The sequence below is a fragment of the Aulostomus chinensis genome, chromosome 6 (genome assembly GCF_037954235.1).
Source record: "Aulostomus chinensis isolate RoL2024-O1b breed Wild chromosome 6, RoL_Achi_v1.0, whole genome shotgun sequence".
Lineage (NCBI taxonomy): Eukaryota > Metazoa > Chordata > Actinopteri > Syngnathiformes > Aulostomidae > Aulostomus > Aulostomus chinensis.
Window position 1 is genome coordinate 12,719,212 of NC_141325.1, and position 26,290 is coordinate 12,745,501.

The 26,290-nt window shown below is 42.8% G+C and overlaps 3 protein-coding genes across 3 annotated transcripts; 1 reads left to right on the forward strand and 2 right to left on the reverse strand.

Annotated features, from left to right (window-relative positions):
- Positions 1 to 92: 92 nt before the first annotated feature.
- On the forward strand, positions 93 to 3,886 carry LOC147260124 (uncharacterized). Its single transcript, XM_086206564.1, has 2 exons — positions 93 to 289; positions 1,957 to 3,886. The coding sequence occupies exon 2, from the start codon at positions 1,967 to 1,969 to the stop codon at positions 2,480 to 2,482; it is 516 nt and encodes a 171-aa protein (XP_086062690.1). The 5' UTR covers positions 93 to 289; positions 1,957 to 1,966; the 3' UTR covers positions 2,483 to 3,886.
- LOC147260125 (uncharacterized) lies at positions 1,839 to 9,388 on the reverse strand. The gene is made up of 2 exons (XM_086206561.1): positions 8,813 to 9,388; positions 1,839 to 7,196 (listed from the first exon to the last, which is right to left on the reverse strand). The coding sequence occupies exon 2, from the start codon at positions 7,187 to 7,189 to the stop codon at positions 6,056 to 6,058; it is 1,134 nt and encodes a 377-aa protein (XP_086062687.1). The 5' UTR covers positions 7,190 to 7,196; positions 8,813 to 9,388; the 3' UTR covers positions 1,839 to 6,055.
- Positions 9,389 to 12,506: 3,118 nt separating this feature from the next.
- On the reverse strand, positions 12,507 to 24,581 carry letm2 (leucine zipper-EF-hand containing transmembrane protein 2). The gene is made up of 11 exons (XM_086206565.1): positions 24,353 to 24,581; positions 23,456 to 23,524; positions 21,050 to 21,581; positions 19,123 to 19,266; positions 18,143 to 18,286; positions 17,803 to 18,006; positions 16,959 to 17,078; positions 16,627 to 16,746; positions 15,985 to 16,083; positions 15,623 to 15,691; positions 12,507 to 14,742 (listed from the first exon to the last, which is right to left on the reverse strand). The coding sequence occupies exons 2-11, from the start codon at positions 23,500 to 23,502 to the stop codon at positions 14,686 to 14,688; spliced, it is 1,536 nt and encodes a 511-aa protein (XP_086062691.1). The 5' UTR covers positions 23,503 to 23,524; positions 24,353 to 24,581; the 3' UTR covers positions 12,507 to 14,685.
- Between the last annotated feature and the right edge of the window lie 1,709 nt (positions 24,582 to 26,290).

Consider the following 26,290-nt stretch of genomic DNA (forward strand, 5'->3'; position numbering starts at 1 on the left):
CTACTCTTGTCTTTGGACAGTCAGATAAAGGAGACCAATTTAGAAACACACACAGGTATTTATAACTGATGGTGGAGCAGCAGCTTACCGAACACTCAGCCACTGAGCGGGTTAAAGACGGTGATCCATAACTGAGGTTGTCTGGAGGATAACAGGCTGCTGCCCCTGAAACACACTTCCTCACAGACAGACAGGTGTCAGAGCTGCTCACACACGCTCGCTGGTCTCCAAAGTGGCGTTGAGGAACATCGTCTGACCCGCTCCGCTGATTTACTTCCTTCCGGAACAGGTGAGCCCATCCACACGAGGAATGGTTTTACAGAATCGCTATATAGCAAAATAACAGTTGAGTGATTCCGCCTCTTTTAAAGAGAGGATTTGCTGCTTTTTTCCTGACATAGATAAGAACGAGGCGCGGCAGGACGGTGCAGCGCAGTGGCCTCGCAGTTGCAAGGTTTTTGGTTCGAACTCTGGTTCTTTCTGTGTGGAGTTTGTGGTTTCCCTCTGGGTTCTTCGTCCCACACACTAAAAACACACTTGTTCCATTAAATTGGGACTCTAAATCGTCCGTGATTGTTTGTCTCTATGTGGCCCTGTGATGGACCGGCAACCTGTCCAGGGTTTACCCCGCCTCACACCTGGAGGTGCGGGGAGAGCTGCAACCCTGAAACAGGATAAGTGGTTGAAGAACATATATGAGTTTAGAGTCACTGCTTCTTCTTTTTTTTTAATTATTCTTGATGTAATACACATACATGTAAAATAATGTATTTAAATGGTTGAACCAAAGAAGATATCATCTTGGACTCTGTTTTTCTGTTGATTTTAAGACCAACTGATATACTTTCCGATGCTTTTTTTTTCCAACAAATAGTCAGAAATGATCAATGGATTATTCTGTAATTGATCTAACTCTTAGGTCATTTATTTTGAATACGACACGCGAAACACATTCAGTAGATTACTTATTATGTCCCCTAATTAGAGGTTGAAAAACAGAATGAATTCTTAGAACAAAGTGATCCAAACTATATCTGAAAAGCCTCGTCTTCTTTGGTAATTTGTGCTGCTGTACCTGTGTGACACCGGATTATTTTTCCGCCTGAATGACGCACGGTAATTACAGCTCTTCTTGGCGGACAGATTAGTGTGTGAACAGGTTGTTGACTGCAGAGCAGATGACGTCACAAATCAATGGGCGCGTTCGTCTGTCCTTTTTGTTTTATCACTTTACAATGAGCGATAAAACAGAAATGCGAAGGAAAATATCTATTAAAAAATTCTCATAGTGGTAGTTCTCAAGCAGTTTTTTTTTTTTAATTGTTTTTGTAAAAGTGCAACTTAATCCAGCAATTTAACTCTTGGTACAAATATTATTCCTTCGCATTATACCATCATTTGTTCTTTTTATCAGTCAGATTTGCCAGTAAATGATCATGAGTGATCCAGTATCTCCCTGGTTCGTTCATTCATAAAATGTCTTCTCCACAGATCCAGAGCCAGACTGTATCTCTACTAATGGTCTTAGAGATTATGAGCGTTATCTGATCCCATGTAAGCAGCAGTTCAAATGGGGTCACTTGTGTAAAATGTGACCCTCTAAACTGGATTAAGAGCTGTGATCTGTTACTACTCTTAGTTTATCGGCCACGTAAAAATACCACGTAGCAGAAGTGAAGCTGCGATGAGGTCATCTCCTCAGCTTTGTCTTTTGTGTTACGTAACTTCAGAAATCAAGATGAGCAACAGTTACGATGATGCTTTCGTTCTAATTTATTGAAATTAATTTTGCACACCAGTATCAGCATAGAGATGATAATTTCAGTTTTATTCTACGGAGTTAAACTGTCTTTCATCTCATCATGACGTGTCTTTCATCTCATCATGACGTGTCTTTCATCTCATCATGACGTGTCTTTCATCTCATCATGACGTGTCTTCATTTTGTTGTCACAGGATATAAACCATGTCCCGACTGCAGAAGCTGCCCCTGTCAGTGCTCCTCTCTCTGCTGCTCCTGGCCACGTTGCTGCCTGGCTCAGAGGCCCGGCGGGGACGTGGAGGTGGGGGCTTTGGCAGAGGTGGAGGTGGATACAGCCGGGGCTGGGGTGGTGGTGGCGGCCAGGCCTACAGACCGGCCCCCGTCCAGAGTGGTGGATCCAGTGCAGGGAAAGTAGCTGGAGCAGCAGCAGCAGGCGCCATAGGAGGAGCCATGCTGGGGTCTGCCCTCAGCCGCCCTGGGTATGGTGGATACGGAGGATATGGATATGGGGGATACGGGGGGTATGGGGGATACGGAGGGGGGTTCGGCTACCCACGATATGGAGGGGGCTATGGCTCCAGGCCTGCCTATGAGCAGGAGGGCTCTGGGGATATGGAGTTCTACACTGGAGCGTCCAGCGGGCCCATCTACAACAGCATCATCGTTGTTATCGGCTCCCTGATCTCCCTGCTGATGGGCCACTGGATGGCAGTCATGTAGCTCTGGAGACGGACCTGAACCCTGACTAAGAATAACCCACCAGCTCAACACAGACACCACTATCTTTGGTTTAAAGACCTTAAACGTGATCCCTGAGAGATGAAAAGCTTTGACCGATTTGGTTCATCAATGAGCTTTCACAAGGACAGAAAAAAGACTTGGACCCATCCCAACTCCTTGATATGTCAGAATGACATCATGCATCTGTCCAGAGATGAAAACACCAAACAACTGTCTGCAGTCAATCCCTCTCCCCCCTGAGGTCGTGGCCAGTCTTTATACTTTCAGGAGTGGTGACATATTAATTGCTAATTATTGACATTGTGTGAATACCACACACAGTAATCCTGAATATAATCCAGCACCGGCTCAGATTCCAACATAATGGATGGTGGTTTTGCTCCCTAATGCTTGTCGCAGTCTCTCCATCTCACTTTACACACATTGTGAGCATAATTTATTTGCCAAAAAGAGGGGAAAAAAATGGTTTCAAAATTTAAAGATTTTATTAATAGATAACAGGAGTGTCAAAAAAAATCTGCTTTTAAGAAATATTTTTATTCATATCAGCCAGTTTTGCTCAAGTCTTTTCTCTGCTGATGATCAATGAGAAAAAAACAGTTTTTTGTTGTTGTTGTTTTTTCAAATTCACCACATTTACTTGTGTTTTTCAGTATGTTCATTGTTAAATATGAGTTATCGGCCAAATCAGTCAGAGTACATCAGATATCCATGATTGTCCTTCCCTGATTTATATTTTTCAGTCTTCTACGGGTATATTTTTGCTTTTTTTTCGTAATATAATCCTACTGATGACGCCATATCTTATGAATTTAACACTCAAGCTCGATGAATGCGTTTGACCATTCCAGTGTGACTTTTGCTTTCCCTTTGACAGAACCATTCAAATTTCTGTTGCAGTCAAATGGGAGAAGTAACTGGAAACATTGAATTGAATCAAGGATCATTTGTCAACCAAATAGAATCGTGAGATTTTAAGAATCACGCTCCCCAAATAGATATTTTGCCGTCGGCGTTGTTTTTACTTATTTCGGCTGTAATTGCATGCTGAAAATATATTTATGGTGACAGCCAATTTAATCTTTGCTGTTGGTTTTGCATAAATGATAGTGATGAATCTGCATAAGCAGCTGTCAATGTACAGACTAGAAAGAAGCTAGGAGTCTATTCAGTCTACCTCAAGAGACCACAGTGTAAGAGCAGCTAAAAAGTACATGCTAACGCCATTTCTCAGTAGATTTCATTGCAATGTAACCTGTTGTGATCAACGTATGCTTGTCTGTCTGTAAACATAATTTGAAGCTTTTTTTTTTTTTAGACTGAAAATGGAAACTGTGCTTCCTTGTTTCATGTTGTCACATGAATAAATGAAAATAGAACGTACGTGTGGTGTTGAATTTACTCTGAGTTGGAGAACCATCCACTGTCTCTAGATACTCGATATTTGAGGGAACAGATCAACTGAATCGCCTTCGTCACCCTCAGCGGGACGGAATGATACATTTTGGTGAAAATATGTTTGATTTGAAGAATGTTTTTTTTTTAGTAGAACTTCCATTTAAAAGACCTCTTTGAGGTTCTGATGTAAAACTCGTCCCAACCACAGCCTCCACACACTTAATATCCCATTCAGTCCAATTCAAAACACTAATTGATACTAACTGATGCGTTTATTTGCCATTGCAAACCTTAGACAGCACAATCAATATGATCCCTCACTGGCAAAAATAAAAGCCATTCTGGTCTCATGGGTGACACATGCATTACATGACTACATTCAAATATAACGGATTACATAGGATACATACTTCACACATGAAAGTTACACTAAGGCATTTTGATGATGTGAAACACAAGCGATACAAAAGTGTCTGTTTTGATTGTAGTCAGTAATAACAGACAAGTGAGCTTTGAATTACCTGGTTTTATATCCTGAAGAGTTCAGTTTCCCTAAAACTTCAGTGTAGTAGGGAACCAGCATTGAGATGGCAGTGTTTGTACGAGACTAGAGCAGTACTTTAATATTCATTCATCCATTTTCTATACTGCTTCTCCGTTAAGGGGGGGGGGGGGACTTTAGGGTCTATCCCAGCTGACTTTGAGCGAGAGCCGGGGTTCACCCTGGACGGGTCGCCAGTCCGTCGCAGGGCCATCAGGAGCAATTAGGGGTTCAGTATCTTGCTCAAGGATACTAAGACATGGTCAGGATCAAACCAGTGACCCTTCGGTGACGGCCACTCTGCCTCCGAGCCCCGCCGCCCCGAAATAACATAAGTGAAGTATCAAATACTGTTGGACATGAAAGGAGCAAGAACAAGGTTAAGTATTGGTCCAGCATTTCTACGGTGGTCTACGCTGAACGACCAACAAGAAGTGAAAGTCCATGCTGAGGAGGAGACTTTTTTGCAAAGCCCACGTTTGTTAACTAACTACAAGTGCACACGTTAGCAACGTTAACCTCTGACAGGTTCATGTCGTCACTGTTAAGAGTGTGACAGCATCATGAAAGATTCCATGCTTTAGATGCTGTCTTATGCTGTTAGTTGTGTTAACCTGGCAACCAGTGGAGTAGATTAGTGCAGCAAAAAAGTTAATGTCGCATCTGCTGGTATTAATATTTTCCATTGCACCTTTAACCCAAAATGTATATTTTGGCTTTCAAGAACAAATCTTGAGCTCTAGAAGACTTTTTTTTCTCGATGCATCCCTTCTTTGTGTCTCCACAATGCAGAAAGAGCCAGCCACGTATATTTAGCCTGAAGCTAACAGCAACCATCTAGAGCAAGTTCTTAGAAAAGCAAAAGTGCCACTCATTACTCAGTATAATCCACATCTGTATCCAGCTGTGTGCTTGGTACTCCAGATGGACTTTGATTGGAGCTAAAAACAAACAGCAACCTCTCTGCTTCAGCGTTCATTCACAGTAGCACAGGCACAACCAGCTAGCGCATTTAGCGGAACTAACTCTCTGAACTGTACCAGAAGAGTTTAAGTTTATTGGTATGATACACTCGAAAGTTTGTGTTCAAGACGCTGATTTGCGAGTACTTGAATCGCTTCATCACAAACAATCTACGTGTCAGATATTCTTTGGGGTGGGAAATATTCCTTGATATGTATCATTTAAAATGTGTTTTGGATATTTTAATTTTGATGAAAACTACAGACAGTACTTTAAGTAACATTTTGAGAGTAATTTCAAGACACTGTTCTCCTTCGCCTGAAACCTCCGAACTCCTGAAATATTATAATGGTATCACACTTACAGCAGCAGTTGCAAAGCTATTTTTCACAGACCATCACCTCGACAGCCCAACTGGTGTGAGCTAATCCTCTTAAAAACAATAAAAAAAAATCCCCTGAACAAATTTCTTTGTATAAATACACAGTTAAAATACGTTTTTGGAAAAAAACACACAAACTAGCAGCAGTACCAGTTATGCGGCTCCTTGCGGTTGTATGTTGCTGTAGAGCCAGACGAGTCTCAGCACACCCAGGAGAAATATGCTACTTCCTCACATTAAAGTGGACTCCAATATTGATGAAGCAGTATTAGTATGTTGGAACCACCAGCATCACTAAAGCACTCGCGATAACAGTGAAAAACCCTTGCATGCCCATCCCAAGTCCCTGCGCCCCCCCTGCAGCTCTCTTCAGGTACTGATCGGCGTAAACCATGTACTTCTCCAAGCATTTCCTGACCTTAACCTGCTCAACCAGCGCCGGGTAGCCAATCTCCTCGATACTGACGGTGTCGTCATTGTTTTCACCACTAGGAGGCACTGGGTTGGCTTTAGGCTGATTCTGAGAATGGGGAGCTGATGTAGCAGCGGTTGAGGAGTTTCTTGACACAGCTGTGTCTGTCCCTGTTGCTTTGCGGCCCACACCAGTGTCTGGAGCTGAGGTTACGACAGCGGAAGCTGGTTGGACGGTTAGTTTTGAATTAGGTACAGAAAAAGTATCTGGATTCCTCATGCAGGATTTCATAAAATGATCATAGACAAAAGGGGGTCTGCTGTACCAGTAGTCCCTGCTGTAGTCATTGGCGTCAGTGGACTTGGCACCGTAAGTCCTGTGCATGTAGTGATTGTAGTAGTACTCCTCACGGGAGCTGTGGAACTGGAAGGGAGGACGTGGGAACCTTCCAAGCCCGTAGCCAACAGCTGCCCCTATCATAGCCCCTCCAGCTGCTGCCATTAATGCCTTGCGCCCATGCTTTTTGGATCTCTCATCTGGCATCACATTCATATCCTGAACCGTGCGGGAAAATGGTGAACCTCCCCGAGGCCTGAAGCCCCCACGCCCAAAGCTGCCACGATAGTGAGGGCTCAGCACTTTGTTCTTTGGGTTTTGGTTGATGAATCCTCCTGGGTAGCCAGCATAACTGCCTTGACTGCTATAACCACCATAACCTCCCGCACCATAGCCACCATAACCTCCTGCATACGGTGAGCCAGGTTGCTGAGGGTTGCTTGGTTGTTTCGGGTGTCCGCTATCAGAGCCGGTGCCCTGACTCTTTTTGTTACCTGTCTTGCTGCTAGCGCTGCCTCGTTTGGATGACAAGATGGGCTTCTTGAAGCTGAAGCCCTTCCCAAAGCCACCTCCACCTCTCTTAGCTGATGAGAAATGCGTATGGAAGAAAAGCAGCAGCAGCAGACAGAGCAGGGCTAATGAACTCAGCTTCATCTTTACCCTGTAGAGACAGAGAGAGGTGGGGAAATGGGAGACGGCTTGTCTTATGTCACGGGAAATGATGGTCGTTCTGGAAAAAAAAATACAGTCAAATATTTGAGTTGAATGAAACCACCGAGTGAAATGTTCCAGGTATTGCTCCTTGTTCCACTAAAATACGTCTGCAGAAGCCACATGGAAGACCTCAAGAGTGTCATTGACAGACTGCTTTAGTAAAATTGTGCATCAGACATAGACATACATGGATTTAATGGCTCTGGGTAATGTTGTAAGTGCATTTTATCTTTTCAAATCAATGCAAACAAGCACTTAAACAACACTACAAACATCACGGCCCCGAGAAATGCAAAGCTAGTCGTGGTGGTGTTGAAATGTTGCTCATGCAAAGCGTTACACTTAGCTTTTGTTCTTCTAAGGATCAGTCTTGAAAAAAACTGATCTTTCACTTGAAGTTTTATCCAAAGCCTTTTCCAGACTTAACTCAGCTCGGGTCACTTCCTCCTTCACCGAATAAATGGGGGGGGGGGGGGGGGGGGGGAGACAACTGTTGTGTTCTTATTGATGACCAGCCGGAGGTCCGATGCTCCACTCAGAAGAGCTGCTGTTCATTTAGGTTCTGGCTCTGTTAGTGCTTTGATTCACATCCATTCAGGAAATCCGGTTAAACTTTTACTTATATCACCTATAAGTTTAATATATGATCGACTAAATCTGGCTAATTATTAGAGTTATTAAGCAATACCTCCATAATATTTAGAGGAAAAACTGAATCAACTGTTTGCTGAATCATTCCAGTTATACATGACATCAGCGTTACAGGAGTCGGGCACAGACGACCAGGAACAAAGATCACGTGAGAACCACATGTGAATGAAAGTACACATGAGGCAGGGACCCTGCTGTTCCTAGTTTCTCTTAATGTGTTTTGTTTTTTTAATCATGTATGATTCCTTCTCACTGCAGGCTACCGCTGGTACAGCTCACAGGATCGAAATGTCAATTAGCCTGAGTTGTTGCAATCCCACTGTAATACGTTATGTGACAACTCTTCAGACAGGATTCTGAAATGGTTACAATGGGTTTGGATGGTGAAAGGGAGGATTTTTTTTTTAAACCTCTGGAAAAGGGGCGTGGCATTAACGTCCATTCATCAATTTTCTATGCCGCTTATTTGTTGAAGGTCGCAGGGGGCTGGAGCTTCTCCCAGCCGACATCCAGTTCACCCTGGACGGGTCGCAAGTCCATCACAGAGCCATCAGGAGCAATTAGGGGTTCAGTATCTTGCTCAAGGGAACTTCGACATGGTCACCGGGGGAGGTGAGGATGAACCAGCGACTACTGCTGGACTCTACCTCTGAGCGATGCTGCCCCGAAATAATATACATAATTAAACTATCAATTACGTGGTGTATTACGATGAAACTGCTTCAATCAAAGCAGTACTTCCTCACTAAAGTATTCGTAAACCTCCCATAGTTGATAAACTGACCACGTAGTGACAGTGACCGCTGCAGCCGCGCTTCATTCACTCAAAGATGGCACCGGAAGGGGCAAACGATTCAATATTCCTTTGGTTTTCCGATAATAGTGTAATACAACATAAACGTCAATCCTTACCGTGAGAGGTTTTATTCAGCTTCTCAATCGTATAAACTGCGGGAGAGGCGAGGTTGCTGATGTAGAAACTGTCCATCCACGTGACATGAAGTAGTGTTGCACGAGCCCAATACGCACATCACATAAACGCACATGTGGTGGGGGGGCTCATAGCCTTCCTCCATCGATCCGCAGGATGTGTCCAAACTACCACAAGCCCATTGGCACCAGAGCTGAAATACAAATTGAAATGATTTCACTTAACAAAAACAACAACAACAACAATACTTTTCAATGAATGACACATGCTGGCGTTGATCCGGGATGTTCACGCATCTAGGTGACGCATATCACCGCGTCACCCCCGCAAATAACACCACAAACAGCTCGACAGCTGCTTAACGCATCACCGGACGATCAGTCTGGTGTCTTATTCTAAACGAAACCGGTCATTGGATGCGAAGTCGGGAATTAAAAACGTCAAATCGGACTCCTCTCATCATTTTAATGTACTAAATAGTTCTCATAGTCTTGGATGAGGCAGGCGACCGCGCCCACTGGAGGGGACAAAGAGTTCCACCTCACTGGCGGGCTTGGTATTATGCGTCATCCGTCGTTCCACACAGTCTTGGCGCCTCCTCAGATCCATATCCAGGAGAGCTACATCCATACTGGGCTGCACCTATTTGGTAGTAGAAGTACTTTGTAGACACAAATTTACAAAAATAGATTTGATATCATCGCATGTAAAGTACCCAGCCACTACAAACACAAATACACATCGATAACGTCTATCGCGAGTAGGGAACACGAACTTTTGACTTCATCATTCATGTAATCGTTATCGGAGAAGAATGGATATTTATGAGTATTATAAACAGTCAATTTTCTTTGCCAGCTTAATTTTTTCTCTCTGTTGACAGGTTTGAAATTGTATATATTCCTGAAAACAAGTGTAACCCTGCGCATTCAGTCATTCAAATCAAATTCAAACAAGCCGGTACTTCAATTATCACACGCAATTCTTGCAAAACGGGAAACCTCCTCTTTTTGGAAGTAAACGGTAAACATGCGGAACTATCAACCAGGAGCTGATGGACTGCCAAAGAGTAGGGTGCTATTGCTGCCACCTGCTGGCCAAAATTAGGCACAACAATCAACTTGACATTTGAACAGGAAGTCAAACAGGATCTGACACGGTGGCGCAGCGGTTAGCACTGTCACCTCACAGGTTCCGGGTTCAAGCCCCGGCTCCAGCACGCGGTCTTTCTGTGTGGAGCCTGCATGTTGTTCCTGTGCTAGGCTTCAGCCCCCCCGCGCGACCCTTAACAGGATGGATGGTAGAAAATGGATGGATGGACTAGCAGGATCAGAAGATTCTAAATAGACAATGATTATGATTCAGGAGTTGAGATTTGTGTTTAACCGCTTGTGCCGTGCATCAAAATATTAAATGTTAGAGGAAATCCAATGCTAAATTCGTTTGTTTCCCCTATAGCGCTAACATCCGGTACTGATTTGGAGTCCCCAAGTCTCAGGACATGGAAGTTTTTGCAACCCGAGACCAGGCTGTAGTCTGCGTGATTACAATTAAATATGCTTAAAAGTACAAGCAGTTTCTATGTGATAATTTATAATGTTTCATGCTTTGTTTGGTCTAAAATAGTAGGGGATGCAATACTCAGCATATGCTAAACAACACATCTCAACAACGGGAGGGTTCTCAAAGGTTGCCAAGTGTTGGACATCTGTCAGTTTTGGGAGCAGCTGCATGCGCTCCCACCAGAGGAAGACAGATTGGCACGAATTACTCAGCGTAACAGTTGCTGTTGAGGAATCAGCCTGTTTGTGGTTTTACTTCCTTCTTCAGACCCAACAATTCCTCAGTCTTGGCCTGGTCAGGAGAGCAGCCATGAACCAGTTTGCTGGATGGCTTCCAGGCCTTTGGATTGTCGTTCAGCTGCACATCCTCATCCCTCTCGGCCTTGGACTCCTGCAGGACTGTGGGGAAGTCTGGACTGGAGGTTCCTCTGCTTCTCATTGGGGTCAGTGACCCCTGACACAACCTGAGCGTCTGTCTATGAACAATTGGTAATCAAATTCTATCAAGACTGAAATATGAAGACACAATCAAATGACTTACCCCCTTCAGGTGCTGAGACATGGCAACATGACTCAGAGGGAGCCTGGGCTCTGAGGCGGCCTTCTTTAAGATCAGGTCAGTTGCCCCGTTCAGCCTCTCCTCTGTTTGCTGGCAGCTCCGTCTGTTGGAGTCGTTCCTGGAGGTTGGAGTCTGGGCCTTTTCACCCTCCTCTGTGGTGCCACAGGTTGAAGCCTTTTTCTCTGGAGGAGCAGCAATCTCAGCTTTGTTCTGCTGCACGTTCCTCTCCTCATCCTGAGGTGGTCTGGGCTCAACACCCGCGGGTGGGTGAGGCGTTCACTCACGCGTTTCCCCAGTGGCCTGCGGGCGTCTTTGCCAGTCACTTTCTGAATCTGATATTTTTACAAAGGAGCAAGGATTCCTTCCGTGAAGATGGTGTAAATGATGAAGCTGGTTGTGCTCATGCAAAACCCCTGAAAATTACGTTGACTAAATTTATCTCATAGTGCAACAGTGCGCATCCCATCTAGTCGCAGTTCTGCGCTCATACGGGTGGCGCCTCCTCAGTTTCTCTCTCAACCAAATCACACGATTTGTTCCTTCCTCTATAAATCTTAAGGATATTGTCATCATGATGGTTTTTGTGTTTATGTTGATTTTAATTCACATCTCAAATGGGTGACTAAGTTAAAAGATAAGATAAAATAAAACGCATCATAACCGCATAGTACGGGATCATGAAAAACCTTGGAAAGTCTTGGGGTTTGAAAATGCTGGTTTACAGATCTCTGAAAGGTTCTGACATGAAAGAAGAGGTGTGAAATATTCAGATTTAATATTTGGCTCCGTATATACATTCAGGTTTTTGTACCTATATAAGTAGATCCAACTTTACAACTTTGACCAAAGCAATAATTTATACAAGTAGTATCGGCCTTGCTGTCTTATAAATGAAAGTTAAATTGAATGATATTCACACTTTTCATTTTAATGATTTAATGGTACCAATCATCTTGGAACTTTTTTCTTAAAATAATGGTCAATGATTTCATCACAATTAGTGGCCAGTTACTGAATAAATGATCAGATCTGAGATTTACTTTCGTCAGTCGTGTCAATATCCAGCCTCAAAATAAAGCTTGTGTGAGTTATCATCTTTCTGGTCCACAAACATGAGAAACTGTTTTAAAGCGCCCATCTAAAGGTGCTATCTATGTACGGTGCGGTGTTTCCTGTCATGTGACACAGATGTCACAAGCCTGTCCTCCCCCTGTAAAGTCCAATCAGCTTTTGCAACTCCTACTCATGTTTGGAGTTAGCGCGACCTCTAGTGGCCATGCAAGAAACGACAATCATCGTGTCATTTCACACTTGCAAAAAAAACACAGAAAGGAGAAACTGGATACACGTTTTGCCCCGTGTTTCTGGCAACTTTACCAGACACGGTTAAGATTTGTAGTTCAACCTCAGCATGACCTGTAAGGTGTCATTGTGTTGGAGGGCTTCTGAGAAGTCACGCGTCCAGCAAAGCGAAGAAAGACACTCGTGACGTTCCAGACTTCACCATATCACAACAGTTTTAACAAAGAGAGACCGGACACAACTTTAAGGGGTTTCATGGTTTTAATTGCGGTAATTCTGGTGTTTTATCATCCATTTGCCATGGCCATGAGATGTCTGCAGTTAATGCATGGTACAAGGTAACGGGATGGCATTCTGAACTGGAGGAAAAGCAAGGATGCTGCCTGGGGAGACACCTCGGTGGCTCTGAGGCCTCAAACCACCTGTTGCGCTTCCAAAGTTTCCAGCCAAACCCAGAGTTGCTATCACACACCAAATATTTGGAAAATGAATCGCTAATGAATGCTGTGACATGAGAAAGGTTATCTAGGACGAAAATGAATCGTAGTAAAATCTGTCCAAGAACTCAAAAGTCTCAGTGGCACATCAGAGATATGAAAGCGCCCATTTCTATCATGTAACTGCTGCATATTAATAATGTAGTACACAGTACCTGCCAATGTATCAAGTCAGAAAACCTTTGAACAGATAACTTCAACATCTCAACAGGTGAGTGTTTCAAAACTTGCAACTCAATGACTTCAAGCTTCTGCTTCAGGAGAAAAATGCCGTAAATGTTGTAATACTCAGGCCACGTCAACTCGGGGGAAATATGCGATTCCCTTAAATATGGAATCACAGCACAAAACAGTCAATAAAGCAATTATTCTTTAACATATTTTTTCTTCTCATCCTTCGTACAAGCCTGACTGAAACGGTGGAAGCTTTTCGAGAATAGTGATTCGGTTTCATTTGGGTCAAGGGAGAGAAGAGGAGACATTCCACAAAAGAGAACGGGTTCAACTGGGCGCTTTTAAACGCTGAGGCGAATGATCAAATCAAAAATACAGACTGACATGTTACATTGTACAAAATCTAATGAACAACGCAAACACCAGTCGCCCTTTAAACTGAGGCACGTGTGTAAAACCAAGAATGAATCTTCATCAGCAGTCACTTTGCTTAAAAATATCTTTTCCCGAATGTCGTCTACTTACGGATAAATAGTGATCAAAGAGTGGAGGCGAACGTTTTCATCCCGTAATGACGAGAAAAATTCCTCCCGCTGTTACTGTTAATTTGATGAGTGGGCTTGGGTTGTCACTGTCAAAGACACAAAACTATTTATATAGAGTTCAGATTCACCTGGTAAACTTCCCAATAGCTTTAAGGATTATATATTTGAGAGTTTAATGAAGTGAATCAGTCATAATGCTATACATTTATCTCTTTTAGAGCCACTTTCAAAAGAAAAATAACATCTTATTTGTGGCTTTCATGTTGCTTCTCATACTTACAGTATTTCCTTACTGCTCGCGTCAAGTATTTTATCTTTCATGAAATCACAGTGTTAAAACACAATGCATACACTGTATATTCAAATAAAATCTGCCAATATTTACAGATTGTCCATTCAGTGGCTTAACCAGTGAAGGAAGACTGCACTTACACAGTCTGATCTAGGAGTTTGGAGTCACCTCTCTTTTAGTAACACTCAAGTCTTCATTTGCCAATTACAGCAGCAAGGGCCTACGCCGTGTCACCCAATTCCAGATGACACCCTAACATGATGACATTTGCCTGAACCTGTGAAAGGTTCCCATGTGGTGCTGCGGGTGTTGGTTGCAGCGCCTCACGCGGGATGAGGATGGAACAGTTACAGATGACGTCTCTTATCTGTCTCATCCTGAACGGTGGCTAAAAGTTCAGCAAGATAAAGGCTAACAGAGGGGAAGCTTCAACAATTTCAAGAGACGTTCGGCTTTTGCATAGCAAACTGTACAGAGCTCCTGCAGCAATGAAGTAAGACAGAAACAACAATGTACAGAATATTTACAAATTTACAGGAGGAGACGGTCCGGACCGCAGGGACACACCGCGACGCCAGTGACCAGAGGAGGTCCAGATGTTGCTTCTAGGACATATGATCACTGCACCATCAGTGGCCCGCTGGTCCACAACAATTTCAAGCCCAATAGTCCAGCGCTACCAGAGTTACTGAGTACGGAGTGCACAAACAAAGCCGAGGGTCAAAGGAACGAAGAAATGGCAACAAACCTCATTAGGACTTGTGTGTGAGTCTGTTGTTCAAGACATGGCGGGGGGGGGGGGGGGGGGCTACAGAACTGTGGACCATCAATGGCCCATCATCAGACCACTACATCCCTGTCATCCCTCTCCCATCAGTGAACACCAGTGCTGTGTTAATCATCACTCCTCGAGTCCAGAGGCTCTACACGCCGTTGGCACTTATCTTGGTCTTCTGGGACACCTCGGTGGCCACTTTGGCCTGCGGAGAGAGAAAAAAAACAGCGACATGTATTTCACGTCCTTCGCTCGTCCATCAAGCTCAGTACAGCCCAAATATCAAGACTGCATACACTGAGAGTGCCTTCAGCACATGTGCTTGGCAAGTAAAGCTTAAGTAAATCGGGGCTTTCAAAAAGTGACTTATTTCAATGACGGGTTTTCTGACAGATACAAGATATCAAAGTGGCACAGCGAACCAGCAAGAGAAATAAAAGCAAATTTAGCTTAAACAGCTGATGTCACATTCCTACACTCTAAAATGTGGCAGTACAATGTGTTTTTACCGTCACTAAGTGTGACATTGAATGAGTTCATGGTTAAAAATGGACCTTAGGAGACAGGCAGATAGGACTGTATTGATTCATCAACTATTTTGAGACCTCATGAATTAATCTGGCCAACTGGTCAGGTTCCAACTCGTTTTAAAATTCTGCATTTCTCTGAAGTGTTTTTGTCAGGCAGAATAGCTGCTTAGCACAGCGTCGTCCTACTGTAGGAGATTAGCTTGTCATGTGAGAAAGATCAAAGCCAGGAAGAACTAACTGGATTACTAAGCAGGGTCTGGCACCAAGTCCCTTACTGGTTTCTGTGGATCTCGGACGCACTTTCACGACAGGAGTCGAAGAAATTTAAAGCAGCTCTCATCAATAGTCTTAGAACGACGCATCAAATGACAACGGGAGGTGTCACTCAAAGTGACGAGGCTACAGAGAATTTGCTGTATTTGTGACTTCACCGCTAGTTCAACGAGTGAAGCACTTTAGCAACGTTAGCTTTTTCAAAAATCACCTCATTGTTCATTTCTTTAATCAACAAGCAGAAAGGCAACACAACCAAATGTTTAACTGCTTTCTGCTCACCTGAAGGACTTCAGCAGCGGTCAGAGGTTTGTCGGGCACCACAGGAGGCTTGGTTCTCATCTCCTCCACCTGAGACGCAAGAAATAAAAACAGAACTGAGGTCAGACTACGATTGATAGAGCTAATGAAGATGCCAGCGGTCCTAATATTTGGTGACTATATTAATTTAACCTTCGTGAATGTCAGCACTTGTACAGCTCAATGATTCACCAAACAGCAGCCCCCCCCCCCCCCCCCCGTATGATAAGCACATGCATTGTTTTGGCAGTGGTCTATTCTTAACTCCCTGCCTGTCATCAATACAGTCCGTCTTATCTCTGCTGCGCTGTGGTTTGTGGCTGTATTTTAGGGAGTAAACGGACCGGTCTGTCTTTCATGATGGGGGCAGGGTCCACCAGCGTGTCAGTAACGACTGAGGTCGGATTCGCTGCTGGATTCTCTGCTGGAGGAGGAGTCGATTTCTGGGTGAAAAAAAAAAAAAAACATCAATTAAGACATCACATTCCATGAAATACTCACTAGTCTAGTTCGCTGCAGCGGGTCATACAGATGCAGATTCGGACACTAGAGGGCTGATTATCATTCATCCAAGTTAAGTGATGTTCCTCTGTGCAGACCTTCAACCTGAATTTATCACATCTGTGTACAAACATTGATCCTGTGACATCACACCTCCTCTGGTAGCAGGGTCAAGTATTCGACTATCAAGTTTGACATGGAAACATGGCTGCAACACTTTTTGAAAACATTTGCATTTTCATATGCAATATTCACGCTAGTTAACTGAATATTTTTCTGAGGGAAAAGATATTGAAGGCAGAACATTTGCTGTACTTGCTTAAGAAGTGAGCAAATGAACGTATAAGCAGCAGTGACCTGCATACCAAGTATGTACAGGAACAGGGGCAATGTTGAGCTTGGTACCATGTTCTCTAATCTGTACGTTCAAGTAAATATGCAGTTGTGTGATCGGTAAGATTTTAAGTCGATTGTTAAGGTCGAACCTCAAGTTTGGGTACAGGCGGGATGACGGGGGGTTTTGGTTTAAGGTCGGTCAAGTACATGGCTCTGGAGAGCAGCAGCAGCGATGGGGGAACGTTCTCCTTCAGGTGCAGGTCCAGCCACTAGGTGGAAGAGAAAGTTTGTTAATGGAAATAAGTCGCAAACATGAATGTTAGCGCTTGTGTGATCGCAGTCATGACTATTGGAGTCATGACTCCAATAGTCATGACTCCAATAGTCATGACTCCAATAGTCATGACCTTTTTACCAGAATCAAGCAGCTGTGGTTTCTACTAAACAACCAAAAATTAACAATTAAAATTATGTCGCTCACCTGCTGCATTTGCATACGTAGCTGATCCGTGGTGAGACCCAGAGACCTCATCCCTCGACTGCGGCACGCTGCCTGCAGCTCCGACACGCTCATAGCTGCCACGCCCTCGGCTGCAATCATCTGTACAGTAACAATAAGTAATTTTGATACAATTTGTATTTTATAGAAATACACAAGTTAATGTTATTCAAAAAAAACCTTAAGTTTGTGTATGTGCATGTGTGTGGGGGTGGGGGCTGCAGCTCACAGTACAGCCTGTACAGACTGTGTCTTTCTGCTACAAAGCAGTAAAGAAAAAGGATAACCTATTAAGGTTTGATGTGAGCGATTACCTCACCCCAGCATGTTTCAAGTACCTACAAGTTAGAATTCCAACTGAACGCCATAAAGGACGAATACAGTGAGTCTGCCTGGAACATAGAACATCAATCAAAAAAGTGGTGTGCTTGAGACAGTTGACGATTATCTTTAATCTGACTTTCACTGAGGGCAGGGCAGGCCACGCACACACACACACACACACACACACACACACACACACACACACACACACACACACACACACACACACACACAGAGGGAGGGGCAGATGACGGACAGTAGCGGAAATAGCAGTAAATCAGTCAAGTAAAGTGAAAGAGAGTTTAACTCGAGTCGATAACAGCAATGCTCCTAAACATGAGAGCAATAAAAGGCTCGGCGAGTCATTTGTCAACAGGCATAAACATGATTAAAAAGAGATATTTTCAACTGCCACACCGACCCTCTTGACCCGCAGGAACTGCTGAAACGTCACAATGATTTCAAGTGCCATGTTCAGTTCACTTCCTGTCCTCTGTCTCACCTCGTCGTCTGACTTGATGGTCCTGAGTTGCATCATCAGCTGAAAACGCAACAAGTTGTTGGTGCCGATGGGCTGCAGCTCCAACAGTTTACACAGCGCCACCAGCTGGGGGCGCTCTAGGTGCTCAAGCGTAAGCTCGTCCTCAAAAAGCTTGGAGAACCGCACGATATCCTTGGTGGTGGGCTGCTCCCCTGTACCCCGCACCTGATACAGACACACAAACATTCATTCATGAGCACTCCATGGAAACAGAATGTCCAACAAGTAAACTCCACAGCTGCACTACAGGCTTCCAATCTTAGCCGAGAGAGGCAGATGTATCAAACTTGATATTACTGACCTTCTGAACATATGTGGAGAAGCGTTGCGTCTCATCCTCTGTCTGAGCTTTAGCCTTATTCCTGCGAGCCATCTCAGCAATCGTCTCTTGGAGAAACTTGGCAAGTTCCAGCTTGGCAGCAAGACCCTTCTTCTGCTTCTCCTCCTGCACCGAGGAGAAGGAGGAGATGCTCTTTTTAAAAAAAAAAGTAGTAGTACCCAAACACAGCAAACGTGTGATTTAACTGAGTGTCAATAACTGGCATTTCCACTTCAGAACCGTATCGTAAGTATAATTAAGTAGTTAATTATTGTATTTTCAAGCTCAGAACCAAACATCAGGAGAGACAGGGGTGCTTTAATATAACAAGTCCAAATACATTTGTCTGTTTTAGATTCTAATACTAGTTTCCTGTAATTCTAAACATAAAATCAAATCATGCGTCATCATCACTAAATCTTTACTTGAATGTTCTGACATATTCTGGAGTCACGGCTATTGTACACAATTGATGTCATTTTTGACACTTTGCTAGCGTCTCGTCTCTTTCTTATGATCTGTCTTGTTTTCAGAGGCCGGACACCTCTGTGCCGTCCGGGAGCATAGCAGCATTTCTGCAAATAACTCAACCATGCTCCAGAACAACCAGGGAACATCAGAGTTGACAAGTTCACCGGACCAAAAACAGAAACCTGCTGATTTTCATTTGCAGGACACTCAAAAATTAATAAGAGGAAGGTTAGGATTACAGAAACAGATCAGGTCCAACCTCTAGAAAATGTTTAGGAGTAATTTGGTAGTTCTGACAGCATGTGCACATGGTGTTACGGCTGCCAAAGAAAAATGCCTTGATAAGATATATCAGCAGCTTAAAAAGGGCCAGAGGTGCAGCAGCCATAACTGAAATTACATAATCAGAATGAACCCTGACACAAGGACACTCTGTCTGCACAATGTGTGTATGTAGCAGTCTGTGTATCTGAGTTTATATGTCCACATACCTTTTTGGACTCCGTCTCAAAGGTGGAGGGCAACATCTCCGGAAAAAGCTTGAGGAAGACAGGGAGGAGGAACTCCATGAAAGGAACGATGATAAACACCATGAAGGGTACCAGACGGAAGAGGTCAGCACAGGTCCTCATCAGCTGTAAACACAAACCAAAACAAAGCTAACACGTCACAAAGTGCAGCTGACAGCATGGGTCCGTATCCATTACTGGTTCTGTTCCCATAGCATATGTGATCTTCAGGTGCATCAGCCCAAGAGATCTGTTACATGTGATAAACCAAATATAGTTTGAGCAGGGCGGGTGCACATCTTGAGTTCTGAGCCAACAACACACGCACGTTTCTGGCTCAGTGTGTACACCAAACAGTCAGCGCCAGGGCGCCAGTGTAACACGATGTTCTTAGTTACATTCAGGACCATTGGTGTTATATTGGTCAACTGTCAATGAAGCAACAGGAGTGACATTTTCTTGGGGAAATTTAGAGAAAAGTTCGCAGTTAGAACAGGGAGAACTTCTCCAGTGTATAGACTATTATATATCACTTTTTCACTGTTCACATGAACACCTGTAGCTAACTGCGCGCTCCAGACACGGTGATATTATCCACATCTGACAAATATTGACACTCAAACGGCACAAAGCTCTGAACAAGAGTGAACACAATAAAAGCAAAAGTGAGCAGCCAGCAGTTTCAACTGGGTTTTATCAGCTGATATAAGCCACCAGTATGAATGTACACGAGGGCCCATAGGTTTCAGAGCACAGGGTGCTATGAACATTGACTGTTATTATACCACGTGAGTTTGTTTGTCCTGCCTCGTCAACACTAATTTCCAAAAGGGAAGCGTTTAACACATTGAAAAATATTGTTTCAAGCCCAGACACTGTTCTGTCTTCCTTACTTGAAGAGTCACTGTACTTGACATTAGTAATAATGGTGTAATACGGTGATGCGACTGTGACACTACAATATTTTTTGACAATCATACAGAGAAAATGTCATTGTATTGCAACCCTACTAATGTCGTTGCATTGCATAACTTGATATTTTTGTAACGTGAAAAGCCAGGAAAGAATTAGTTTAAGGCAAATTTGCTTTTGTCCATCAAAGAGTCCAAAACCAAGAGGTTCTTAATTTTACAGTTCTTCTGAATGGTGCAGCTTTGTAAGACAAGAAATCACAATCACAATTCTAGAAAAAAGTTACACTACACAAGGACAGGTTTCAGCCTTTAATGCCCCGCAGGTATGAGAGGAGCTTTGAGGCTCACAGCTTCAGATTTTTCTCTTTTTCTCAAAGGAAATGAGGTTTCTGCTGCTGCTGGACACTGGAAGTTGCTTAACTTAGAAACGGGAACAATCTTCCACAATCTGACCTCTGAATTACACAAATGTAAACCTGACTCACATTTGTGACGGCCTGGGAAACACGCAGCGCACATTCCTTATTAAACTACTAAAGGGGAAAGAGATTCAACAGGTGCCTTTGAGTTAAGACGTGTAACTGCTAATGACCAAGAACAAACTGGAACAAAACAGCAGGGAATTCTAGAGTCTTTGTTGAGAGAATGAAAGACAGCAGACTAATAACCAGACAGACACGGTGTTGTGACCCAAGGGCATCAAGACAGGGGAGCCTTATTGAGCTGCCGCCTTCTGTAATTAAGGTGAGACTGGTGTTCAGGTTTCGTTTAGAGTGACTCAACATGAGGACTTGTGTTTTAGGGATGACAATCTTTTATTGGTGGATTTTTTTCTTTCTTCTGATCTTCAAAAGGGAAATTCTGTGTTTATTTGTGTATGTTTTTGACTTAAAATTGTTATTTTTTAGACTTAACTCAGTTGAACCTGAATCCTGGCCTATTTCAGGGGATAAGCAGAATTCCTCTCCTGCGGATGACAGTCAGTGCACTCTTACCCTTCTCCTCTCCCTGCGTGTGAGGAGTTGTCCATGGAGCAGCCTCCACACCATCCTGCCAGCGATGTTGATGTCGATGCCAAGCAACCTGAAGCCGTTATAATAGTGCTTCAGTTCATCCACAATCCTCACATGCAGAGCCTTTTTCACCACAGCCCTCTCCTGCGCTGGAGGGACGGTAGCAGCTGAGGCAGCGGTGGTCGACGGAGTTGGAACTGACGGAGGGTTGGTTTGGGCAGCAGCCACAGAGTCCTTTTTAGCTGCTGGTGAAGCATCCTCGGTCAGGGGTGCAGAGGTCTTAGTAGGGTCCTCTTGCTTTATGTCTTGGAGCCAAACACCTGAGCTGTGTAGGGAACGGGCAAGGAGGGCGGAACTATGGCCGCGGCCCAGGGCATTACTTCTGTAGGGGTAACCGTGACGGGAGTGCCTGAGTGGGTATGATGACAAGACATGATGGGGAGGGTCTATGTGGAGATAGGCTCGAGAAGACAGAGAGGAGCAGCTGTGCCTCTTGGATAGCAAATACGATCCCCTGTCGACAGCAAGAAGAAAATCTGGTTATGATTACATAATACTTTGCAAGCGATGTTGTTGCTAAATGTACTGAGTTTATTCTCGTACTTAAATATGTTACTTCAGTGTAACGGTTAGCACGACAGGAATCAATCTGAACAAAACAGATACAATTATCTGATTTTGAGAAAACAATTGTCAGATGTCGTCTGTTTTTTTAAGAAATGCGTTAATTATACTCTTCCATTTTCTTGCCTTCATCACTTGAATTAATAAATAGAATGCTCCAACAATTTCAAAACAAAAACGCGTGTCCCGAGGTCATCTTTGATCAAGTGCAAACACACATGTGCCATGTTTGGAAAATGGTTGTGTGGTATAATAAGATAATGAGGAAACACGCTTGAGTTATAACAACCTGTAGCAACCCCCTCAAACACTGTCAGAGGTCTCTCACTTTGCTAAGTATTTATTCACAGAAATGTAAAAGGGACTCCTTAAACGTGATGTAAAATGCCTGCAGCAGCAGTTCAGATGAGACTGATAGAGAGAAACAATATCTATCCTTTTCTTTTCTTTTTTTTTTTCTTTTAGTGGGGTCACGAGAACTTGTAGACCTGATAGTGAAGTCATGTGAACGAGGCGGATAATGTTTTCGACCTCAATCGCCCAGTTCCATCTCGCAACATCAGGAGAAAGTGAAACATCAGTAGAATGGGAGGTCAACCTGTCGTGTTTGTGTCAGCAGCAGACGCACGTTACCAGTTTCAAGCAAACTGACAACATGTCAACGTGTCAGTGTGTCTCCAGCAGAGAGCTGCCACACCGGCATTCTGTCGCCTGGTTTCACTGGAGTTGTTGGTTTTTTTCGTTTTGTGTGCTTAATGTGTCTAACTCATGTTAACTCATGTTTGATACCAGGATGTCTGTTTCACTCAGGTAGGGAATCATTAACAGCGCTGCACGAAAGTACCAAAATATGCGACTGCTATATTTTACTGAGAGTTCTTCGCTTTGTATGTGGTTATTCACGAAGAGTGAACATGGTTCCAAAAAATAAAAAATAAAACAAAAAAACCCACATATTAAAAAAAAAAAAAGTTTGTGTTTTGAGGTGAGTTTACATAAAAATGATAATATACCCCCCCAAAAAAAAAAAACCTGTTGAAGTCCATGGCACCCAAATTTTATTCACAAGCATGTTGATGTCTTCAAGCTCAAGGTTGTCTTCACTTGTGTCTGTGTGATAATGTGTAAAGTTGAAATATCTGTTACAATCAAGCTGAGCGTTGTCAGGTCAAAATCACATTCCTTCAGTCTTTCATTCTTCCATCACAGTCCAAATGCTGAGATTAAGGTCAAAAATCTACGCACAAGGGATGCATTGTTTAATTTGGTGCAAGTTCTGATGAATGGGTGTTGTACAAGGCCCCTGATGACATCACAGGGAGAAATTTATGCTGTTCGCTACTGGAGAGCAGACAGAGCATCCGGCTGATACCAGGCAGGTTTATTCAAAGTTTTAAAAAATTGACATGCCCATGGATGGTGTGATGTCACAAACACTCTGTGCCTTTGATCCTGGGGGGGCTCTGATCTCTGATCTCAGCACATTATTATTAGGTTTGCTTGCCACTCACACTGCACGTTTCACTCATGCAGACCAACTTTACCGACCACGACATCACATGTATTTGTAGTTCATTTTAAGGTTTGTTATGTTTCTTCAATGACAAGTTAAAGAATATGTTTTATCATTTATTTCTCAACTCAGGCCTCCCAACTTTTTGACTACTTTGACCATAAACTAAATTAAAACGGATGCAGTGGGAGAAGAGTTTAACTTCCTATCATAACTTGCACCTAATAAGCGTCACTTTAAGAGGTTCTTACCGTGTTCTAGTGACTGCAAGGAGCACCTGGTGACTAAAGACTGCCATTGCAGGGGTAGATTACAGTTTTCTATTGAGAGCACACAGGGAGACAGACAGAGAGCACACAGGTGTCAGATTACATTGCGTTCGCCTGGTGCAGCCAATTTAAACATTGACTACGAAACATCAAAAAGGCAGAAAAGTAAAAACATACTTGGGATCACACACATATTAGGATACAATTTCCAGAGTTTAGGCCAAAATGAAGTTCTAAAAAGCACAACAATAAAAAAAGACATGTTGTTCCGCATGCTCATTCTCCTGCCATGCACGTTTTTAGCCTTATAGCATTTATGTTAGCCTACACTGTATTACATAATATGACGCTAGCATGATCACGCTGGGCAGCGAGCTAGAATAAAACGTGATAACAAATAATCACAAATTAACATTTTAGACCCATCCAATTGATTATAACACCGAGGCTGATTCGTCTGATTGACACTGTAAATGCATCAGTTCCAACAATAAGAACATGAATATTATAATTCAATTTAACTACGACTCAAAACATATCGCTTAACGTTTAGCTACGACCGTGAATGATAAATAGGCGTGACACCACTGTTTCAATACAAATACTGAACTCATCGCGACATCCGCAATGTTTTGGTTATTTTCCACTCACGTTAACTTTGACGCTAAAAGCTAAAATCTGACATATCATGAAAGCAAGACCAAAAGGTTCACAATACTGCTGAAGGCACGAAACACACATGCTCTAACAGGTAAATGTAACATTAACATAGTATTAATGATGTAACTACTACATTATAACCTAACGCTACCTAGCTGCTAACCGGCAGCTAGCTTGCTATTGGCTAAAGCTAGCAAGTGAAATGGCGAGCCCACTAACCTCCAGCGTCAATGACCGAGCTATGGCTGCTGACTGGGCGTAGTAAGGCTTCTCCGTGACTCGTGAATGATATAGCCCATCATCAACAACCGGTCGAGGCAAACATGAACGACAACACTAACGACTGGTTCGATGATAAACCCATTTAGGTGGAGTTTATACTTTTAAACCCGTGTCTGTAAGTGTCGCAGCTGTCGGCTCGGCTGTCTCTCAGCCGTCGCAAACCGCAGGCAGCTGCGCTGGAAGGTTGTACTGAGCATGCGTATAGACTGAGTGCGTAGACACCGAAGATCACATATTCAAAGCAGATGGTTCACACGGTAGTTGGAAAACCCTGTAACGCTTGTCGTTATACCAAATTGGGGGTTTGATTTAACTATGACAGAGGAAAAGCATACAAAACTGCTCTAATATATATATATATATATATATATATATATATATATATATATATATATATATATATATATATATATATATATATATATATATATATATATATATATATAGCAAATGTTGCAAGACCTTTTTTTAGGTGAAATACCTTTTGTATTCAAAGAAATAAAAAAATCTGAAACATTTGAAGTCCTCTCAGGAAGTCTTCTCTTCTTTTTTGTTCGTCTGATTTTGCAAGAAGCAAGGTTCGGCCCAGGCGCATGTGCGTTTTGTCTTTTTTTTGGGCCTAAAATTGTTCATAAATTTGTAGGGAGGAAAAACAGGTGCCTGAACATAGTAATAGCTACCGATTTATTCACAAAGGTAATTTGCAAAAAGAACTATATATTTTTGCCTATAATGCCCACAAAATAGCTGGTCTATAATTTTCACTAATGTTCGTTTCTCAGAATCATTGATAATGTGCCAATGACAGATGTCATTTCAAGTACCCTTGTCCAACAACTACTTTGACAGGACTATGAATCCTATACTCCTATTTCCTATTCTTTAATAATCTACAGATATATCTATAGATTAAAAGATCATTCGTTTATTCATGGCTGGTTTAGCGACATGAATCTTCACCACCTGTGCTGATGATACCACAATGTACCTCTATGCAGTTTGTACTGTAAGCATTTGCATCAACAACCTCCACGATCCACCATATAAACCCTCCACCTTCATTTATGCTGGATTAATAGGCGACATCAATGCAGTTGTGTCTCTGTACAGTTGTATAATCTGTTCTAGCCTAGTAAACACCTGCTATTGTTTTTGTTTGTTTGTTTTTGTATAAATTTTGCATGGATAATAATGGAATCTGAAAGTGTGCATAATTTATGCACTGATTCCAGTATTTCCAGTCTTAGTATATTCACCCTTGGTGACATTTAAATCAACAGATACAGATGGAATTTCTCCCTTTCAGGATCTGAATCCTGCTCGTTTATATAATAGACAACATTAATCGTGGTAGAAGGTGTTCGGAGGATTCCATATCATCCTGGTGATATCTCACGTTTTAAATATTTCTTGTTATCAGCTAAACTTGTATGAATGCGAAAAAAAGTTCCCCGATTTAACATTTATCAATGTAATATGAAACATTTAAGAAATGCATTTATTCATATACGAAACTCAAACGTCTCCATATGAAGACGTCCTAACTGAGTCTTTTTTATATTGTCAACCACTATTACATCAACCAAGGAGCTTCTACTCTTTATCATCTATTTGTTTGCCGTTAGAAGGATGATACAAAAACTACAAAGCCAATGTCAATGAAACCCAGTGGATGGGGGAGATCAGGCAATGGAGTACGCCCTTCATTTGGGAGCAGATATTAATTATTTATGATGGATTTCATTGGCTTTTCTTACCAATCTCTCAGGAAATATTACACGTTATTTGAATTCATGTATTTCTATGAATGATGGAAACATACCCTGATATATATGATGGGTTTGGAAACATTAGTGGGAGGAGCTCCTGTAGTCA

Coding starts and splice junctions, on each gene's coding strand:
- LOC147260125 (XM_086206561.1), bottom strand. CDS start 7,189: ATGAAGCTGAGTTCATTAGCCCTGCTCTGTCTGCTGCTGCTGCTTTTC.
- letm2 (XM_086206565.1), bottom strand. CDS start 23,502: ATGGCAGTCTTTAGTCACCAGGTGCTCCTTGCAGTCACTAGAACACG. Junction 19,267..21,049: donor CACGCAGGGAGAGGAGAAGG/GTAAGAGTGCAC, acceptor TTGTGTTTACAG/CTGATGAGGACCTGTGCTGA. Junction 14,743..15,622: donor CCGCTGCTGAAGTCCTTCAG/GTGAGCAGAAAG, acceptor CTCTCTCCGCAG/GCCAAAGTGGCCACCGAGGT.
- LOC147260124 (XM_086206564.1), top strand. CDS start 1,967: ATGTCCCGACTGCAGAAGCTGCCCCTGTCAGTGCTCCTCTCTCTGCTG.